The following is an 18231-nucleotide window of genomic DNA, read 5'->3' as shown; positions in this document are numbered from 1 at the left end:
CCACTCTCTCTCTCTCTCTCTCTCTCTCTCTCTCTCTCTCTCTCTCTCTCTCTCTCTCTCCCCCCCCCTCTCTCTCTCTCTCCCTCTCTCTCTCTCTCTCCTTCCCCGCTCGTTGGAGAGGTCTCCGAAGACATGCAGACTCTGGAGCCTGGCGTGCTTGAATCACAGTAACTGAAGAGCTGCTCGGCTGTGCGGGACACGTCGTGCTGCCTCCTGCAACGCCAGCCAGCGCGCAGCTGATCCACACGGCGACTCCAGCCGTCCCTGGGATGGGGTGCGCGGCGGTCTGGGGTCCATGATCTCGGAGCGCTCCGACGGACACATCTCAGCGTCTCACAACAGGTTCAGGCCGCGCCGCCGTCACGTCGAGCACCCCCGAGAGGCGTCACCATGTCTCCGAGAGAAAAGGGGCTCCCGACCAAAGACAGCGTCAGCCTGCTGCCCTGCTTCTATTTTGTTGAGGTGCGTTGATGGCGCTTGTAACTCGAAAGCCTTTTTTTTCACGCGTGTCTTCTTCCAGTCAAAGTCCCGTACATTGCCAGGGAGTCTGTATGAACACGTGACGTACCGCGCGCACGCACGTTGAGCAAATATGAGTGGGGAAAAAGATGTAAAGCATTAAACGACAGAAACAGCTCAGAAAGATGGAGCTCTAGTAACAAGACAGTGAGGACATGACGGGTAGACGAGAGGGCAGACTGCCCTCTCGTCTACCCGTCATGTCCTCACTGTCTTGGAGACGTCTTGAGGTGTGAGGCTGAAGGCCACCAGGAGGTGTAATGATGTAGTCATGTGTGACTGATCCTGTGAATGGGGGGGGGGGTAATTTATTGAGATTTAACATCTTTTTGCATGTTTCATTTGTGATGATCGGCCACGTCCACAACAACTTGTGATGGCTGTGGGTTGTTCCAGTCCTGCTGGCTAGTTTAGACATGCTCTAATTCGCTCACTGCCTATAGGGGACGCAGTCAAACAGACGTCATACAGCACAGCTTAGCGTCACATGTGATTGTGTTGTTTAAAAGAAGCGTGCTTACGAAGCTGACACTTATGCCCCAAATAAGGATAATAGCTCCACTTTTCTCTTAAAGTTCTCAAGTCACAAAACCTGCAGTGGGGTTTCACAACCCTCTTGATCTGGTTTTACAAACAGCAAGGTGCATTTAATCTAGGTCAGTGATGAACGTTTATTCAAACCAGTGCTTATTTACCACCGCTTATGGATATTGCACAAAAGCAATGCATTTCTATTCTATTCTATTCTATTCTATTCTATTCTATTCTATTCTATTCCCTGAGTGCTCCTGGCCTGGTCATTTGCTATCTCTGTCCGTCAGTGGCTCCCAGAGAATCGAGGAGGCAGCCCCACTCGGCTGAATCTGATCCTGCTCTCCTGTCAAGCGTGACTGCCACATCCCACATTAGATTTTGGGAGGAGATCAGAGCGTGCCAATCAGCATATATCCTTCCTCCCCTGAGTGATTTATCTCTGTTTCCCCACGCGTGGCCCCATCAGCAGCCCGGTGGCATCCTCCCTCACCGTAGCGTCGGGGATGAACTGCGGCTGCAACCTGCCATCATGTCACTACGCTGGGTGGAGGAATCAGGACTCGTCTGGTTCGGTTCTGATTGGTCCTTCTTTCCCATGTCATGTAAACTCAGTGTGAGGTTTGATAGGAGTTTTGAAGAATTTTGTGTTTTGAAGTTGATGCAAAAGGATGATGGTGCGGAGGTAGGCACTTTACATTACATGACATGACCTGACATGACATGACATGACATTACACTACAGTCATTTAGCCGACGCTTTTATCCAAAGCAATTTACAATAAGTGCATCATTTAACGTAGGAGATCAGGAGAACTACTAGTCATCAGAGGTCATAAGTGCATCTAAACAAGCATCTAAAAGCAAAACCAGTGCTAAAGTAAAAGCGCAAGAGAGAGATTTTTTTTTAATGAGTGAATACAATAAGTGGTAAGAGCAAGTAACAGGGTACCAGTAGTTCTTGAAGAGGTGAGTTTTCAACCTGCGCCGAAGGATGGGCAGCGACTCCGCTGTCCTGACATCAGTGGGGAGTTCATTCCACCACTGTGGGGCCAGGACAGAACCGAGCCGGGACCGGGTCGATCGGCAGCAGGGGCCTCTGAGCAACGGGGCAACCAGGCGTCCCGAGGCAGCAGAGCGAAGGGGTCGGATGGGGGTGTAGGGCTTGACCATGGCCTGGAGATAGGAAGGAGCTGTTCCTTTCACTGCCCTGTAGACTAGCACCCGAGTCTTAAACCGGATGCGAGCAGCTACTGGGAGCCAGTGTAGGGACCCGAGAAGGGGAGTTGTGTGGGAGAACTTAGGGCGGGTGAACACTAAGCAGAGCTACAGTTAACCATCCCTCTTGATTTATCTCCTAGGCACGGTGATGGGTCCATGTAGTCTGGTATGGACTGGTTGGGCTGGTATGCAGGCGGGGCCACTTTCAAAAGGTTCATGACCACTGAATACCTGTTTAAAGTTATAAAGTTTAAGAAACACCTAAACTGTAATGAATGGGCATTGTTTGGGGTTATTTATTGATTGCCTTGCCTCCAGAATCTGTAGCATTTGCACATTAAGAACAAGTCACTTCAGTGTACAGACCGTGGTCCGTGGTTTGGTGGAGTTTTTAGTGTCATGGTATACCAATATTAAGTATGGACGTCCTCTTTTCATACATGTTTTTTTTCTAGTCCTCCAACACGTATGTCATTTACCATTCAGTTTCGCTTGTGTGTACTCATAGTGGGAGAAAGTAACAAAGAAAACATGATAAGGTTTTTGTCATTTGATTAATGTAATTACACGTGACTCTCATGTAGTGTGGGAGGAAGATGGGGTTCCTCTCGTGACATACGTGAACAGATGGATATGCTGCATCGCTGGATCCCAGTTCCCAAAACAGGTTGCTTCTTCTGGTTTGCATTTGTTGGTAAAATGCAGTATGCTTGCACCGTGGAGCCCTGCTCGCCCCGGGCTGCCTCGCCTCTAAAGTGGAACAAATCGGAAGCAAGTCGAGAGGGCTGAACAACGGTTATCTGAGGCTGGGTAAAAAACAAGAGATGTGATCACATGTAGAATAGTTGGGGAGCTTCATGGCCATTAACCCAGATAAAGGATGCCGTCATCAACAGAGTGGTGAAAACAAAGAAAACTCCTACAGGGAGACTTCCTTTTGTAGCCCGCACTCTTTCATCACTCCAGTGGTGGTGCTTCTCTCACTTCTTCTTCAGGAACCCACATTTTCAAAACCATCTTTTTCAAAACACATATTTTTTTTTTTGCAGGCAAACCCAGTAAACTGTGATTTAGGCCATTAACCCAATTAGTTCCCCGTCGCTAACTGGGCCATGAATTCACCAGAAATGTAGATTCAGCCTTTATTTGTTTGTTTGTGCATAATGAGCAGTGAATGAATGGTGAGCCATTCCAGAGGCAGAGCTGACAGAACCCAATTCCTGACCCAGTCCATAAACGCAGACCTTGCCCTCCAGGTCGCTCCTTGTCATTGATATCATAATGAGTGATGATCGTGCATCATGTTAGCTTTATGACAAAGATTAAGAAAACAAACCTCAACTCAGATGTCAGGGCTTATTGATTGCTACTGAATCCTGGCAATAAAGGGTTTACTAGCACCAGTGTCCTGCTGATGGACCCAGTGGGTGGGCTGAATGGTGAACGACATGAATTTTTACCATACACTGAAGAGTGAGATTTGTGCATACTTGCACACATGTTATTAGATATCCTTGTTCTTCTTCTTCCGGCTTGTTCCCTGTTTCTCAGGGGTCACCACAGCAGATTTTCGCCCTCCATAGCTTTCTGTCTGCTGCATCCCTCTCCTGCAGTCCAACCTCCTCCTGTCCTTCTCTATCTGGTCTCTTCATCTTTTCCTTGGTCTTCCTCTTTTTCTTTTGCCAGATATTTCCATATCCAATACCTCCTATCCTATAGAGTCTACTGCCTCCTGTCTGTACATGTCCAAATCATCTCCATTTTGTCTCCCTCAACTTCTCATCCATTCATCTGACCTTTAATGTAGCTCTCACTTCTTTATTTCTCTTCCCGTCTCTACTAAGAACTCTCAAGGCAACAAACACAGCATGTTCATCTCTGCTACCAGTGGTCACTGCTTCCATACCACAGAGCTTGGCAGGCCGAACCATTGATTTGTATACTTTGCCCTTCACCCTCAACAGCCTTCTTTTGTCACAAAATACTCCAGCTACCTTTCTCCATGAATTCCACCCAGATTGTGTCCTTCTCTTGACTTCCTTCTTGTCACCACCTTCTGTCTGTATTGTTGATCCTAAGTACTTGAATTCATTAACTTCCAGGACATCTTCTCCTAAGGTCAATCCTGGACTTTCTACTTGCTTATTTACACACAGGTACTCAGTCTTTGTTCTGATGACCTTTAGTCCTCTAATCTCTAGCGCTTCTCTCCAATCTTCAAGATCTCTCTCCAACCTTCCCTTGTCCTCATTTGCTAGCACGATGTCATCAGCAAACATCACGCTCCATGGTGGCTCTTTCTTAAGATGTTCTGTGAGGCTTTCCATCAGTATCACAAACAGGAAAGGGCTCAACGCCGATCCTTGATGCAGTCCTACCTCCACCTCAAACTGGCTTGTTGATCCACTGCACACTGAACTGCGGTCTTACCGTCCCTGTACATGTCCTGAATTATGCTGATGTAATTTTCTGCCACTCTCTTCACTCTCAGGCAATACCACAACTGCTCTCTCAGGCACACGACTTGGCTCACATTTGCATGGTCCTCAGCAAACTACATAGTGAGTGCCACAGATAGTATCAGATAGCCACAGACAGTATCAACTATGGTCATGCAGGTGACAGATGTCAGCAATCATGGTGTGCATCTACCTTTCTATTTGAGCTTGTTTGTCTTACTGGCTTTGATTTGTTGTTATTGCTAAACTATTGAAATCAGGATTCCAGTAGAATAACACATAGCAGCACCTCCAGCCAGTCAGAACCTAACCTTGGCTGAGCAGCGAGCTAGAGTTAGCATGTGTCCTGAACAAACAGCACTATCTATATGCTTGAACCTGCTGGTTTAAAGACACTTTAACAGCAGAGAGAACTGAATTCAAGAGAAGTTTGGGCTGAGAGAGAGACAGAGAGAGAGAGAGAGAGAGAGAGAGAGAGAGAGAGAGAGAGAGAGAGAGAGAGAGAGAGAGAGAGAGAGAGAGAGAGAGAGAGAGAGACAGACAGACAGACAGACAGACAGACAGACAGACAGAGAGAGAGAGACAGAGAGATATATATAGAGAGAGATTGTCTACAATCTAAAAGGCTGAGGCAGACAGAAAAAGAAAAAGTTGAATACAGAAAAAACTAAAAGGATGACAGTGTAAAGAATATGTGAAGCAGATACTAATTTTTGCGTCTGTGTGAGCAGGAGAGAGAGGGAGCAACAAAAGAGAGAGGGAGCGAGAGAGGAAAAAGACATAGGAGCATGGGGGGGGGTAGGAAGCTGGAGCATATGTAGGCCAGCAGAGTATTGCTCTTCGCTACGGTGGGTTCAGCCAGCAGGGCTCTCCCTGGAGAGCTGGAGCTTTCTACAGAAAGAGAGCAGAAAAAGCACACGTAGACTCACAGAAGATACAGACAGGAAGAAGACCACCGAGCTTTTAGACCTTCTCCTGCCTTGAGGAGAGTGTAGAGATCCCGTGAGACCCGTAACACGTGTGTCCTCAGGTGGACAAGGCGCCACTCCTTTTCCCCTGCAAAATGCAGGTTTCATTGGGGAAATGTAATGCACATGCAGGACAGGCCCCCTGACTACCACCTGGTTGAAAACTGGGGTTTGAAGCATTAACCTCAGCGTTGGGACTCGAACATAATAGTGTACTGTGCCACCTGAGCTCCCGCACTTTCTTCTTGTTATTCTTCTTGTTTCAGTCGGCTCACAGCTCCGGGGCCACGTCAGTCCATGAAGCAGTAAATTACTGGTTCTTTTGTCTCCTCGGTGTCATCTTAACTGTTGAACTATCGATCAACCCCCCCCACACACACACAAAATAAATACATAAATAAAATAAATGCAAATAAAATAAGATATATTATTATGATAAGTATAATACATAAATAAAAAACAACACACAAATGTACACGTGCACTTGTTCTCCTTATGTCGCTGGTTTTCTTTGTGCAACATCTCAAAGTATTGTGAAGGCTCCATCACTACCAAGGCTTCCCCTACCAGACACGCCACGTCCGTCCTGTAAGAGTCACGTAACCCTCTCTCTTCCTGCACTTCTCTTTCTCGACACTCATCACTTCTCAATGAGTATAAGAAGAGAGGCATCTTTGTACTGGCAAGATGTCCTGCACTTCACCAGATGTCCTGCACTTCACTAGATGTCCTGCACTTCACTAGATGTCCTGCACTTCACTAGATGTCCTGCACTTCACTAGATGTCCTGCACTTCACTAGATGTCCTGCACTTCACCAGATGTCCTGCACTTCACTAGATGTCCTGCACTTCACTAGATGTCCCGCACTTCACCAGATGTCCCGCGCTTCACTATATGTCCCGCGCTTCACTAGATGTCCTGCGCTTCACTAGATGTCCTGCGCTTCACTATATGTCCTGCGCTTCACTAGATGTCCCGCACTTCACTAGATGTCCCGCACATCACCAGATGTCCTGCACTTCACTAGATGTCTTACACTTTACTAGATGTCTTACATGTCACTAGATGTCCTGCACGTCACTAGATGTCTTACACGTCACTAGATGTCCTGCACTTCACTAGATGTCCTGCACTTTACTAGATGTCTTACATGTCACTAGATGTCCTGCATGTCACTAGATGTCCCGCACTTCACTAGATGTCCTGCACTTCACTAGATGTCCCGCACATCACCAGATGTCCTGCACTTCACTAGATGTCTTACACTTTACTAGATGTCTTACATGTCACTAGATGTCCTGCACGTCACTAGATGTCTTACACGTCACTAGATGTCCTGCACTTCACTAGATGTCCTGCACTTCACCAGATATCCTACACTTCACTAGATGTCCCGCACATCACCAGATGTCCTGCACTTCACTAGATGTCCCGCACATCACCAGATGTCCTGCACTTCACTAGATGTCTTACACTTTACTAGATGTCTTACACTTCACTAGATGTCCTGCACTTCACTAGATGTCCTGCACTTCACTAGATGTCCCGCACTTCACTAGATGTCCTGCACTTCACTAGATGTCCCGCGCTTCACTAGATGTCCTGCACTTCACTAGATGTCCTGCACTTCACTAGATGTCCCGCACTTCACTAGATGTCCTACACTTCACTAGATGTCCTACACTTCACCAGATGTCCTGCGATTCACTAGATGTCCTGCACATCACCAGATGTACTGCACTTCACTAGATGTCCTGCACGTCACTAGATGTCCTGCACTTCACCAGATGTACTGCACTTCACTAGATGTCCTGCACTTCACTAGATGTCCTGCACTTCATTTCAATTCAATTTTATTGTCATGAAAAACAATGTGCAGGCACATGTTAAAAATGAAATGAGGGATGTCTTACACGTCACTAGATGTCTTACACGTCACTAGATGTCCCGTACTTCACTAGATGTCTTACATGTCACTAGATGTCTTACACTTCACTAGATGTCCTACACTTCACTAGATGTCCCGCACTTCACTACTGACTTTGTCAGGCCCACATGGAAAGGACAGAAACAGAGTTAGGACTTTGTCAGGCCCACATGGAAAGGACAGAAACAGAGTTAGGACTCTGTCAGGCCCACATGGAAAGGACAGAAACAGAGTTAGGACTTTGTCAGGCCCACATGGAAAGGACAGGAACAGAGTTAGGACTTTGTCAGGCCCACATGGAAAGGACAGGAACAGAGTTAGGACTTTGTCAGGCCCACATGGAAAGGACAGAAACAGAGTTAGGACTTTGTCAGGCCCACATGGAAAGGACAGGAACAGAGTTAGGACTTTCTCAGGCCCACATGGAAAGGACAGGAACAGAGTTAGGACTTTGTCAGGCCCACATGGAAAGGACAGGAACAGAGTTAGGACTTTGTCAGGCCCACATGGAAAGGACAGGAACAGAGTTAGGACTTTGTCAGGCCCACATAGAAAGGACAGGAACAGAGTTAGGACTTTGTCAGGCCCACATGGAAAGGACAGGAACAGAGTTAGGACTTTGTCAGGCCCACATGGAAAGGACAGGAACAGAGTTAGGACTTTGTCAGGCCCACATGGAAAGGACAGGAACAGAGTTAGGACTTTGTCAGGCCCACATAGAAAGGACAGGAACAGAGTTAGGACTTTCTCAGGCCCACATGGAAAGGACAGGAACAGAGTTAGGACTTTGTCAGGCCCACATGGAAAGGACAGGAACAGCGTGATGAAAGCAGAGATGAGCCCAAAGCTGCAGTAGGGAGAGGGCGAGCTGACATTGCTACTCAAACGTATGTGGTGTGTGAGCACGGGCAGGGGTGCTCCCTGTCAGGTGCTCACTTTTCTCCCCAGGACGAGCAGGAACATAAACATCGCGTGTCCACATGTGCGCTGCGCAAACACAGTTACATTAGCATCTTCACGAAATACACAGCTCAAACAGGATACAACCAGCCAACATTATGTACTGTACAGCGTCATCTAGTGGAGACTGCTGGCATCTATACAGTAACCAAGAGTGGTCGCTGTTCTACAGCCAGGAAAAGTACTGGCGCACACAGCTCTTTTCCTCTGAAAGTACTACATTTCCTTTCTGTAAAAACAGCTGACGCTACCGTTTCTCAGTGCGTCCCTGTAGTAAACAGCTGATAGGCAGCATGATGATGCTACATGAACAGGCTGCCGTGTGTAGGAATACCCAGGCAGTCTTAAACAACACAAATTATTTCAAAAACGCAAAACGGTCTGACAGGGCATTTCAGCATTGGAAACACATGATAAATGTCATATTAGTTTGTGAATGGTACCAGTTTTTTATTATGTGTTGTGTTATGTCTCAGTATGTTGTTCTTATTTGCTGCTGTTCGTTTGCTGCTGTTCATTTGCTGCTGGCTTGTTGGGACTAGCAGCCAGATCTCTGGACAAGGGAGACATTGACCTAGATATGCACTCATACCAGCTAATGGCAATAAATCCCAGCTGTCCCTTTAAGGTTGGTTATCGTGTTTTAAATGCTCCCTTGCTAGTTGTGTTTAAAATACAAATGAAAAATAGAATCTGTAATGTCAGGAATCAACAACCTCTGTGCTAGATATTGAATTTTGCTGTATGTTTGTGTGTGTTTTTTTTATCCCTGATTCACCACCTACGGACACCTGAAATAACGCGCGTGCTGGAAATGATGAAGGTCACTTAGTTGCACAGTAAAGATGCCGCAAAATTGGGATAACTGCTGAATCCTTTACCCGCTATTCAAGCTTGTGGTATTTTGAAAGCTGGGCTATAGTCACTGGCAGGAGCGAGCAATGACAGGCCCGGGTGCAAGAATTGTCAAATTGACCAAATGTTAATGCAAACTGAATTACACACTTATTTGACGAACTGGCTGAAGTTGTACTTGAGCCGAGGACTCGCAGGAGTGCACACGGCAGAACTGGAAAAAGCTGCTCCTGAATGACGAGCCCCCTACCGACTAAATAACAAACCCACTTATACAGGCTTGTCTCTGTCTCATCCACCTGTTTTTTTTTCTTTTCTTTTCTGTGCAACACTTCTGCGCTTATAGCTGAAAGACATGCTGCTCCTCCTCACTCCTCATGTTGCTCCTCCTCACTTACAGAACTTAAAATATTCTGTCACGTGTTAGCTAACTTTCATAAACACTCATGACTGTAGGAGTCACGTAAAGGTTGGTGAGCAATCAAATAATGCTCTTCAGCCATGTTGTATGGTTTTGAGACGGTGGCACTGATGAAAAGACAGGAGGTGGAGCTGGAGGTGGCAGAGATGAAGATGATAAGATTTTCACTGGGAGTGATGAAGAAGGACAGGATTAGGAAGGAGTATATTAGAGGGACAGCTCAGGTTGGATGGTTTGGAGACAAAGCAAGAGAGACAAGATGGAGATGGTTTGGACATGTGTGGAGGAGAGATGCAGGGTATATTGGGAGAAGGATGCTGAATATGGAGCTGCCAGGGAAGAGGAGAAGAGGAAGGCCAAAGAGGAGGTTTATGGATGTGGTGAGGGAGGACATGCAGGTGGCTGGTGTGACAGAGGAAGATGCAGAGGATAGGAAGAGATGCAAACGGATGATCCGCTGTGGCGCCCCCTGTGATTGATGCTATTGTAAGTGTGAGTGTGTGTGTGTGTGTGTGTGTGTGTGTGGGGGGGGGGGGTTATGTGTTTGGCTTCTCTAATAATGCTAGTTTAATGGAGGTGGGTCGGATGGGGTGGGGGATGAATTGAATTGAATGATGCAATTGTGTTTATTTATGTATGCATGCATGTGATAGCATGTGTATACATGGATGTAGTTGTAGGAAGTTTTTAATGTGGACCCCAGGAAGAGTAGCTGTTGCCTTGCGTAACAGCTAATGGAGATCTAAATAAACATAAACATCAATGGGAGCAGCCGAAAGTAGTCGTAGTAGGAGGCTAAATAAAGTTCTCTTTCAAATCAAACGTCCCAGGATATGAGTGGAAAGTATTGTTTTTGCAACTGCATTTATAACCTTTTCTTTTTACTCGAATGTAGCTTAACCTTGTTAGGTAGCACGCTACTTCAGCACACTTGAACAACAAAACTGGCACCACTACAGAAAATGGCAGATGAACCTTTAATATCCAGGAATTCACATGATAGACATTATAGACACTGACTATCTCTGTTACAAACTGGCCACAATTTCAAACGCTGACCATACATGGTACAGTGGTGTACAAGGTTCTGACCGACTCCTGTTCCAGATCTATAGTGGACACACATGCTACATCTACTGAGCACTAGTTTACCAGGTCCTTACTTGCTGGTAGTATTGTTTCACACCGGCAACACTTCATTCTTATTTAGACGAGCAAGAAACAGCACAGTTTGGATAGCTGCCAGCCCTGATGAATCAAGCCACAGTTCCAGCATCAGAGTGTGTGATGTGGAAATGGCCTACATGCTGTGAAGTATACTTCAAAGAGCAGCTCCTTCCATCGACAGTGTATGTAGGGGAGGTGGTACAGCATTAAGAATACCGACACCAATGACCTACATTTCTACTATGCTAGCAGCTGAATCGGAGGTCAGGGAGCTAACCGGAGGTTGTCTTGTCCCTGAGCTATGATCTGAGCCAGGAAAACAGCAGAGGAAGAGAGAGAGGGAGACAGACAGACAGACAGACAGAGAGAGAAAGAGACAGACAGACAGACAGAGAGACAGAGAGACAGACAGAGAGATGGGCTAGAAAGAAAAAAAAAGAGAAAAGGAGGGAGAAAGGGTGTTGTAGAGAGAAAAATGAGGGAAAGGCAGAGAGATGGCAGTGAGAGAAAGGAAGAGAGGGAGAGAAAAAGCCAAAGAGGGGGTTTAAGCCTGAGGTAAGAGGTCCTTTCTTACTTTGCATGCATTTTTGTCCATCCACCTGCCTTTCTATTCTTCCATAATTTGTCCATCCATCCGTGAGCACACTTTTTGGATGCATTTGGTATGGGTCCTGGAAGCGAAGACCACTGTGGCTGCCTAAAATTTGTGCTATGGCGACTCTGATAGATTAATCTTTAAAGGAGTTTATTTCAGAGTGTCTTTTCGAGTCAATTTTCAGAGCGAATTGGGCCAGAAGAAAGGCGCTAGCCTCACAGAAGAGGTTGAGGAGATCAAGAAATCTCTCCACTTCTTGTTGAGCGAGCTGACAGCAATTGCCCCTCAACAAAAGATTATCTTGGAGCTGATGGATGAAATCCAGTCCCTCAAGAAACAAAACGTGGAAAAAGATAGAAAGATCACATCTCTGGAGAACCCAGAGATGTACTCCTGGGTACAGTACTCCTGGATAAATGAACTGATGATCACCAGCCTGAAGACCAGACATCGGACCTACGCAGCGGCGGCCTCTGAGGACAACAGTGCCCAGAGCGGGGCCGAAGTCTCCAAGACTGAGAGGGAATAACTGGAACATCACGTGGTGGAACATCAGGTGGTGGAACATCAGGTGGTGGAACATCAGGTGGTGGAACATCAGGTGGTGGAACACTAGGTGTTGGAACATCAGGTGGTGGAATATCAGGTGGTGGAACATCAGGTGGTGGAACATCAGGTGGTGGAATATCAGGTAGCTGGATTCCTGGATTGCAAGGGCTTTTCTGTCGACAGCAGGGACATCGATGGTTGTCACACCCTGCCCAGCAAAGACAAAAGTGCAACACTAGCTATAATTATCCACTCCAACAACAGGAAGAAAGAGCAGCATCTTCTAGAACAAGGATAGAAATGAAAGGGGTCTGACGTGTACATAAATGAACACCTCACCAAGAAAATGCAGACATTGCAAGGAGAACATGCATTCTGAAGAGACAGAGCAAGATCCAGGAGACATGGACAGCAGGCTGCAAAATATTCGTTAAGCAGAATGGGCACAGCATGAAAGGTCACAGTATGAAAACATCAACCTAGCAAGATAATGGACCTCACTAAACACTTCAATATGGATCTGCTAAACCCCCAAGAACACAATACAACCACATATTTAATTAACTCAATGTACAGTACCAGCAGTGTTGTAATACTAGAGTCCAGGATTCAGACTCGAGTCCTGAAAATCAGGACTTGAGACTCGATTCGGACTTGAGGTTTAGTGACTCGACTACAACCCTGAGTACCAGCTTATATCCCTCAATCACAAAGCCAGCTGGAATAACAACACACACTGCTTCACTAATATATTTACTAATGTTATTACCTGCTTCTCTTATATATTTACTAATGTTATTACCTGCTTCACTAATATATTTACTAATGTTATTACCTGCTACACTAATATATTTACTAATGTTATTACTTGCTACACTAATATATTTACTAATGTTATTACCTGCTTCACTAATATATTTACTAATGTTATTACCTGCTTCACTAATATATTTACTAATGTTATTACCTGCTACACTAATATATTTACTAATGTTATTACCTGCTACACTAATATATTTACTAATGTTATTACCTGCTTCACTAATATATTTACTAATGTTATTACCTGCTACACTAATATATTTACTAATGTTATTACCTGCTACACTAATATATTTACTAATGTTATTACCTGCTACACTAATATATTTACTAATGTTATTACCTGCTTCACTAATATATTTACTAATGTTATTACCTGCTTCACTAATATATTTACTAATGTTATTACCTGCTACACTAATATATTTACTAATGTTATTACCTGCTTCACTAATATATTTACTAATGTTATTACCTGCTACACTAATATATTTACTAATGTTATTACCTGCTACACTAATATATTTACTAATATAGGGAGTTGGTTTGAACCGAAAAGATGCGTCAGAAACAAAATATTGAACAGTTATGTTATGAATAGTTATATGGACAGTTATGCTATGAACAGTTATATGAACAGTTTTATATGGACAGTTATGATATGAACAGTTATATGAAGTTATATGAACAGTTATAACAGTTATGATATGAACAGTTATAACAGTTGTGATATGGACCGGTGACCAGTTTTTTTATTATTATTATTATTATTATTATTATCAATGCATGGATAGTATAAGGAACAGTATAAGGAGACATTCTCAACTTCTGAACATGATCTGTATTATTTGATTTGCATGTTTGTCACTTATATGTTGCCGAGGATTTTGTTTGTTTGTTGATTTGTTTTTATTTCTTGCATGTTTTCTTTAACATGTTCAATAAAGTTGACTGATTGATTCTGTAAATCTTCTGTAGGTCTCTCCAGCTCAGTGGTTTGCTTCATCTGAATATTTCAACATGTGTAGGTAAAAATGCTGGCTTCACAGTTTCCATGTAGTGGTTGTGCTGCAGCTGCAGCGTCAATGCACCGCAGCAGTCACTACACTTGCATGTACTGCTGGATGTACTGCTGGGTGTACTGCTGGGTGTACTGGTGGGTGTACTGCTGGGTGTACTGCTGGGTGTACTGCTAGGTGTACTGCTGGGTGTACTGGTGGGTGTACTGGTGGGTGTACTGCTGGGTGTACTGCTAGGTGTACTGCTGGATGTACTGGTGGATGTACTGCTGGGTGCACTGGTGGATGTACTGCTGGATGTACTGCTGGGTGTACTGCTGGGTGTACTGCTGGATGTACTGCTGGGTGTACTGGTGGGTGTACTGCTAGGTGTACTGCTGGATGTACTGGTGGGTGTACTGCTGGGTGTACTGGTGGGTGTACTGGTGGGTGTACTGCTGGGTGTACTGGTGGGTGTACTGCTGGGTGTACTGGTGGATGTACTGGTGGGTATACTGCTGGATGTAGTGGTGGGTGTACAGCTGGATGTACTGATAGATGTACTGCTGGATGTACTGGTGGGTGTACTGCTGGATGTAGTGGTGGGTGTACAGCTGGATGTACTGATAGATGTACTGCTGGATGTACTGCTGGATGTACTGGTGGGTGTACTGCTGGATATACTGGTGGATGTAGTGGTGGGTGTACTGGTGGATGTAGTGGTGGATGTACTGATAGATGTACTGCTGGATGTACTGGTGGGTGTACAGCTGGATGTACTGATAGATGTACTGCTGGATGTACTGCTGGATGTACTGGTGGGTGTACTGCTGGATATACTGGTGGATGTACTGGTGGATGTAGTGGTGGGTGTACTGGTGGATGTACTGGGGGTTGTACAGCTGGATGTACTGGTGGATGAACTGGTGGATGTAGTGGTGGGTTTACTGGTGGGTGTACTGCTGGATGTAGTGGTGGGTTTACTGGTGGATGTACTGGTGGATGTACTGGTGGGTGTACTGGTGGATGTACTGGTGGATGTAGTGGTGGGTTTACTGGTGGATGTACTGGTGGGTGTACTGCTGGATGTAGTGGTGGGTGTACTGATGGGTTTACTGGTGGATGTAGTGGTGGGTGAACTGGTGGATGTACTGGTGGATGTAGTGGTGGGTTTACTGGTGGATGTACTGGTGGGTGTACTGCTGGATGTAGTGGTGGGTGTACTGATGGGTTTACTGGTGGATGTAGTGGTGGGTGAACTGGTGGATGTACTGGTGGATGTAGTGGTGGGTTTACTGGTGGATGTACTGGTGGGTGTACTGCTGGATGTAGTGGTGGGTGTACTGATGGGTTTACTGGTGGATGTAGTGGTGGGTGAACTGGTGGGTGTACTGGTGGATGTAGTGGTGGGTTTACTGGTGGATGTACTGGTGGGTGTACTGCTGGATGTAGTGGTGGGTGTACTGATGGGTTTACTGGTGGATGTAGTGGTGGGTGAACTGGTGGGTGTACTGGTGGATGTAGTGGTGGGTTTACTGGTGGATGTACTGGTGGGTGTACTGCTGGATGTAGTGGTGGGTGTACTGATGGGTTTACTGGTGGATGTAGTGGTGGATGAACTGGTGGGTGTACTGCTGGATGTAGTGGTGGGTGTACTGGTGGGTGTACTGGTGGATGTAGTGGTGGGTGTACTGGTGGGTGTACTGGTGGATGTAGTGGTGGGTGTACTGATGGGCTTACTGCTGGATGTAGTGGTGGATGAACTGGTGGGTGTACTGCTGGATGTAGTGGTGGGTGTACTGGTGGATGAACTGGTGGATGTACTGGTGGATGAACTGGTGGGTGTACTGCTGGATGTAGTGGTGGGTGTACTGATGGGTTTACTGGTGGATGTAGTGGTGGATGAACTGGTGGGTGTACTGCTGGATGTAGTGGTGGGTTTACTGGTGGATGTAGTGGTGGATGAACTGGTGGGTGTACTGCTGGATGTAGTGGTGGGTGTACTGGTGGAGGAACTGGTGGATGTAGTGGTGGAGGACACCAGATGTTGTTCTACTCTGTGACCATGCGTTCCTCATTAGAAGTACAGAGACAAAGGTCTTACTCCCTGCCTCTCAGCATTCATTCCCTCCATCTTTCCTTCCTTTCTCCTCCATTTCCACTCTTCCTCCATTTCTTCAGTCATCCTCACTTCCTTTAAGACCACAGCGATGATAGCACACGTTTTTGAACAACGTTTACTTGTCATGTAAGCGATGTCATATCAACAAGAAAAGGATTGATCGATCGATCGATCGATCAATCGATCGATCGATCAACCAGGCATCCGGGTAGCGTGGCGGTATACTCCGTTGCCTACCAACATGCGGATGACGGTTCGAATCCCCGTGTTACCTCCAGCTTGGTCGGGCGTCCCGACAGACCCAGTTGGCCGTGTCTGCGGGTGGGGAGCCGGATGTGGGTATGTGTCCTGGTCGCTGCACTAGCGCCTCCTCTGGGTGTGTGTGTGTGTGTGTGTGTGTTTGTGTTATTATGTCAGTCTTTGCTTTTAAATGTATTCTGACCTTGTGGCTCAGCTCGCAGCAGGAGAGCGTCCTGCACCACTGACATGAAGGGACGCTCCTCTACCCTGCTCCCGGGGGGGGGGGGGAGGGCACCACCTCGTTGCTCCACTTAACATTAGCTAGTGAGCCAAGCACTTTCATTTGCATATGCATATAACTAACTCTGCATTCCTCGGTGGATACTTCAGCCTAATTACATATCAGGTCTTTGCCTAACGTGCCACTCGTGTATCTTAGGAACACGTTGGCTCGGTCATGTCGTGCATTTGGGATTGAAAAGATAAGGGAATCTTGCAAAGGGACTTTAACGGTCCTTAAACTACAGGGTGGGTTGCATGTTTGCAAATTGCGTATGTAACTTTATATAATTTATGTGTGTATGTCAGTGTATGTATATACTCCGTACTATATGTCGAACTCAGTCCATATCGGGCACTAAATTCCTGTGATTTACAATGTCTGACTTATTTAGACCAGACCCATCAGGTGCAGGAAATTCAGCTGGAACTAATTGCTTCAATCCAATTAACATCATACTACATAAATACACATGAGACGGGAAATTAATTTATTAATTTGAAAAATAGGTGAAACAAACATCAACTATTAGATAAAAGAAATAAGTGAAAATAAGGAAATCAATCAAATTGGTAGATAAACTATATCAACTGAATAAATAAATAAATAAATAAATAAATAAATGCGGCTTCGCCGGTCGCAGATGCAATAAAAATTGGGTGTAGGGGGGAGTTAAGCGATGCTATGGAAGAGGACTTCAGGTTGGCCTCAAGGAAGTTCTGACAAACCATCCGGCGACTCAGGAAGGGGAAGCAGGGCTTGACTCAGGCTGTGTTCGGACGGGGTGGGGAACTGCTGACCCGGACTGGGAATGTTATCGGGTGATGGAAAGAACACTTGGAGGAGCTCCTGAATCCGGGTAACACGTCCTCAGTGGAGGGGGTAGAGTGTGAAGACTTGGGGGAAGCCTCACCCATATCCCTGGCAGAGGTCTCTTAGGTAGTTAAGAAGCTCCTCGGTGGCAAGGCGCCGGGTGTGGAGGAGATTCGCCCTGAGATGCTGAAGGCTCTGGACATTGTTGGGCTGTCTTGGTTGACACGCCTCTTCTGTGTCACGGCGAGGTCAGGGACAGTACCTGTGGAGTGGCAGACTGGGTTGGTGGTTCCCATATTTAAAAAAGGGAACCGGAGGGTGAGCTCCAATTATCGAGGCATCATACTGCTCAGTCTCCCAGGGAAAGTCTGCTCTAGGGCGCTGGAAAGGCGGCTCGGATTCAGGTGGACCAATGCGGATTCCGTCCTGGCCGTGGAACAACAGACCAACTCTTTACCCTTGTGGAAGTGCTGAGGGAGGCATGGGAGTTTGACCAGTCAGTCTACATATGTTTGTGAAGGGGTGTGAATACTTTCCGGATGCACTGTAAGTAGAAATGTAATGTGTTTCATATGTGGAGCAAGGTGGAGTGCTCAGGGTTCTAGGCTCTAAAGTGTTTAGGCCCTCGTGTTGGGTTTAAAGTGCTCACAGCGCCATCTTGCAATGAAGAAATATATATCTATATATATCTATATATATCTATCTATCTATCTATCTATCTATATATATATATATATATATATATATATATATATATACACACGTATATAATCTTTTCCTCA

At 45.8% G+C, this 18231-nt stretch overlaps 1 protein-coding gene across 1 annotated transcript in view; it reads left to right on the top strand.

The window, feature by feature from the left end:
* The first annotated feature begins 390 nt into the window (after window positions 1-390).
* The window catches only part of LOC130130166 (phospholipid phosphatase-related protein type 4), a 78563-nt gene continuing 60722 nt past the window's right edge, over window positions 391-18231 (top strand). Inside the window, exon 1 of the mRNA XM_056299907.1 lies at window positions 391-462. Within this exon, the coding sequence (XP_056155882.1) occupies window positions 391-462 (72 nt within the window). The remainder of the gene's footprint in view (window positions 463-18231) is intronic.

Source organism: Lampris incognitus, chromosome 19 (genome assembly GCF_029633865.1).
Source record: "Lampris incognitus isolate fLamInc1 chromosome 19, fLamInc1.hap2, whole genome shotgun sequence".
In the NCBI taxonomy this organism is placed as follows: Eukaryota; Metazoa; Chordata; class Actinopteri; order Lampriformes; family Lampridae; genus Lampris; species Lampris incognitus.
This window is presented reverse-complemented; position numbering and strand designations above follow the sequence as displayed.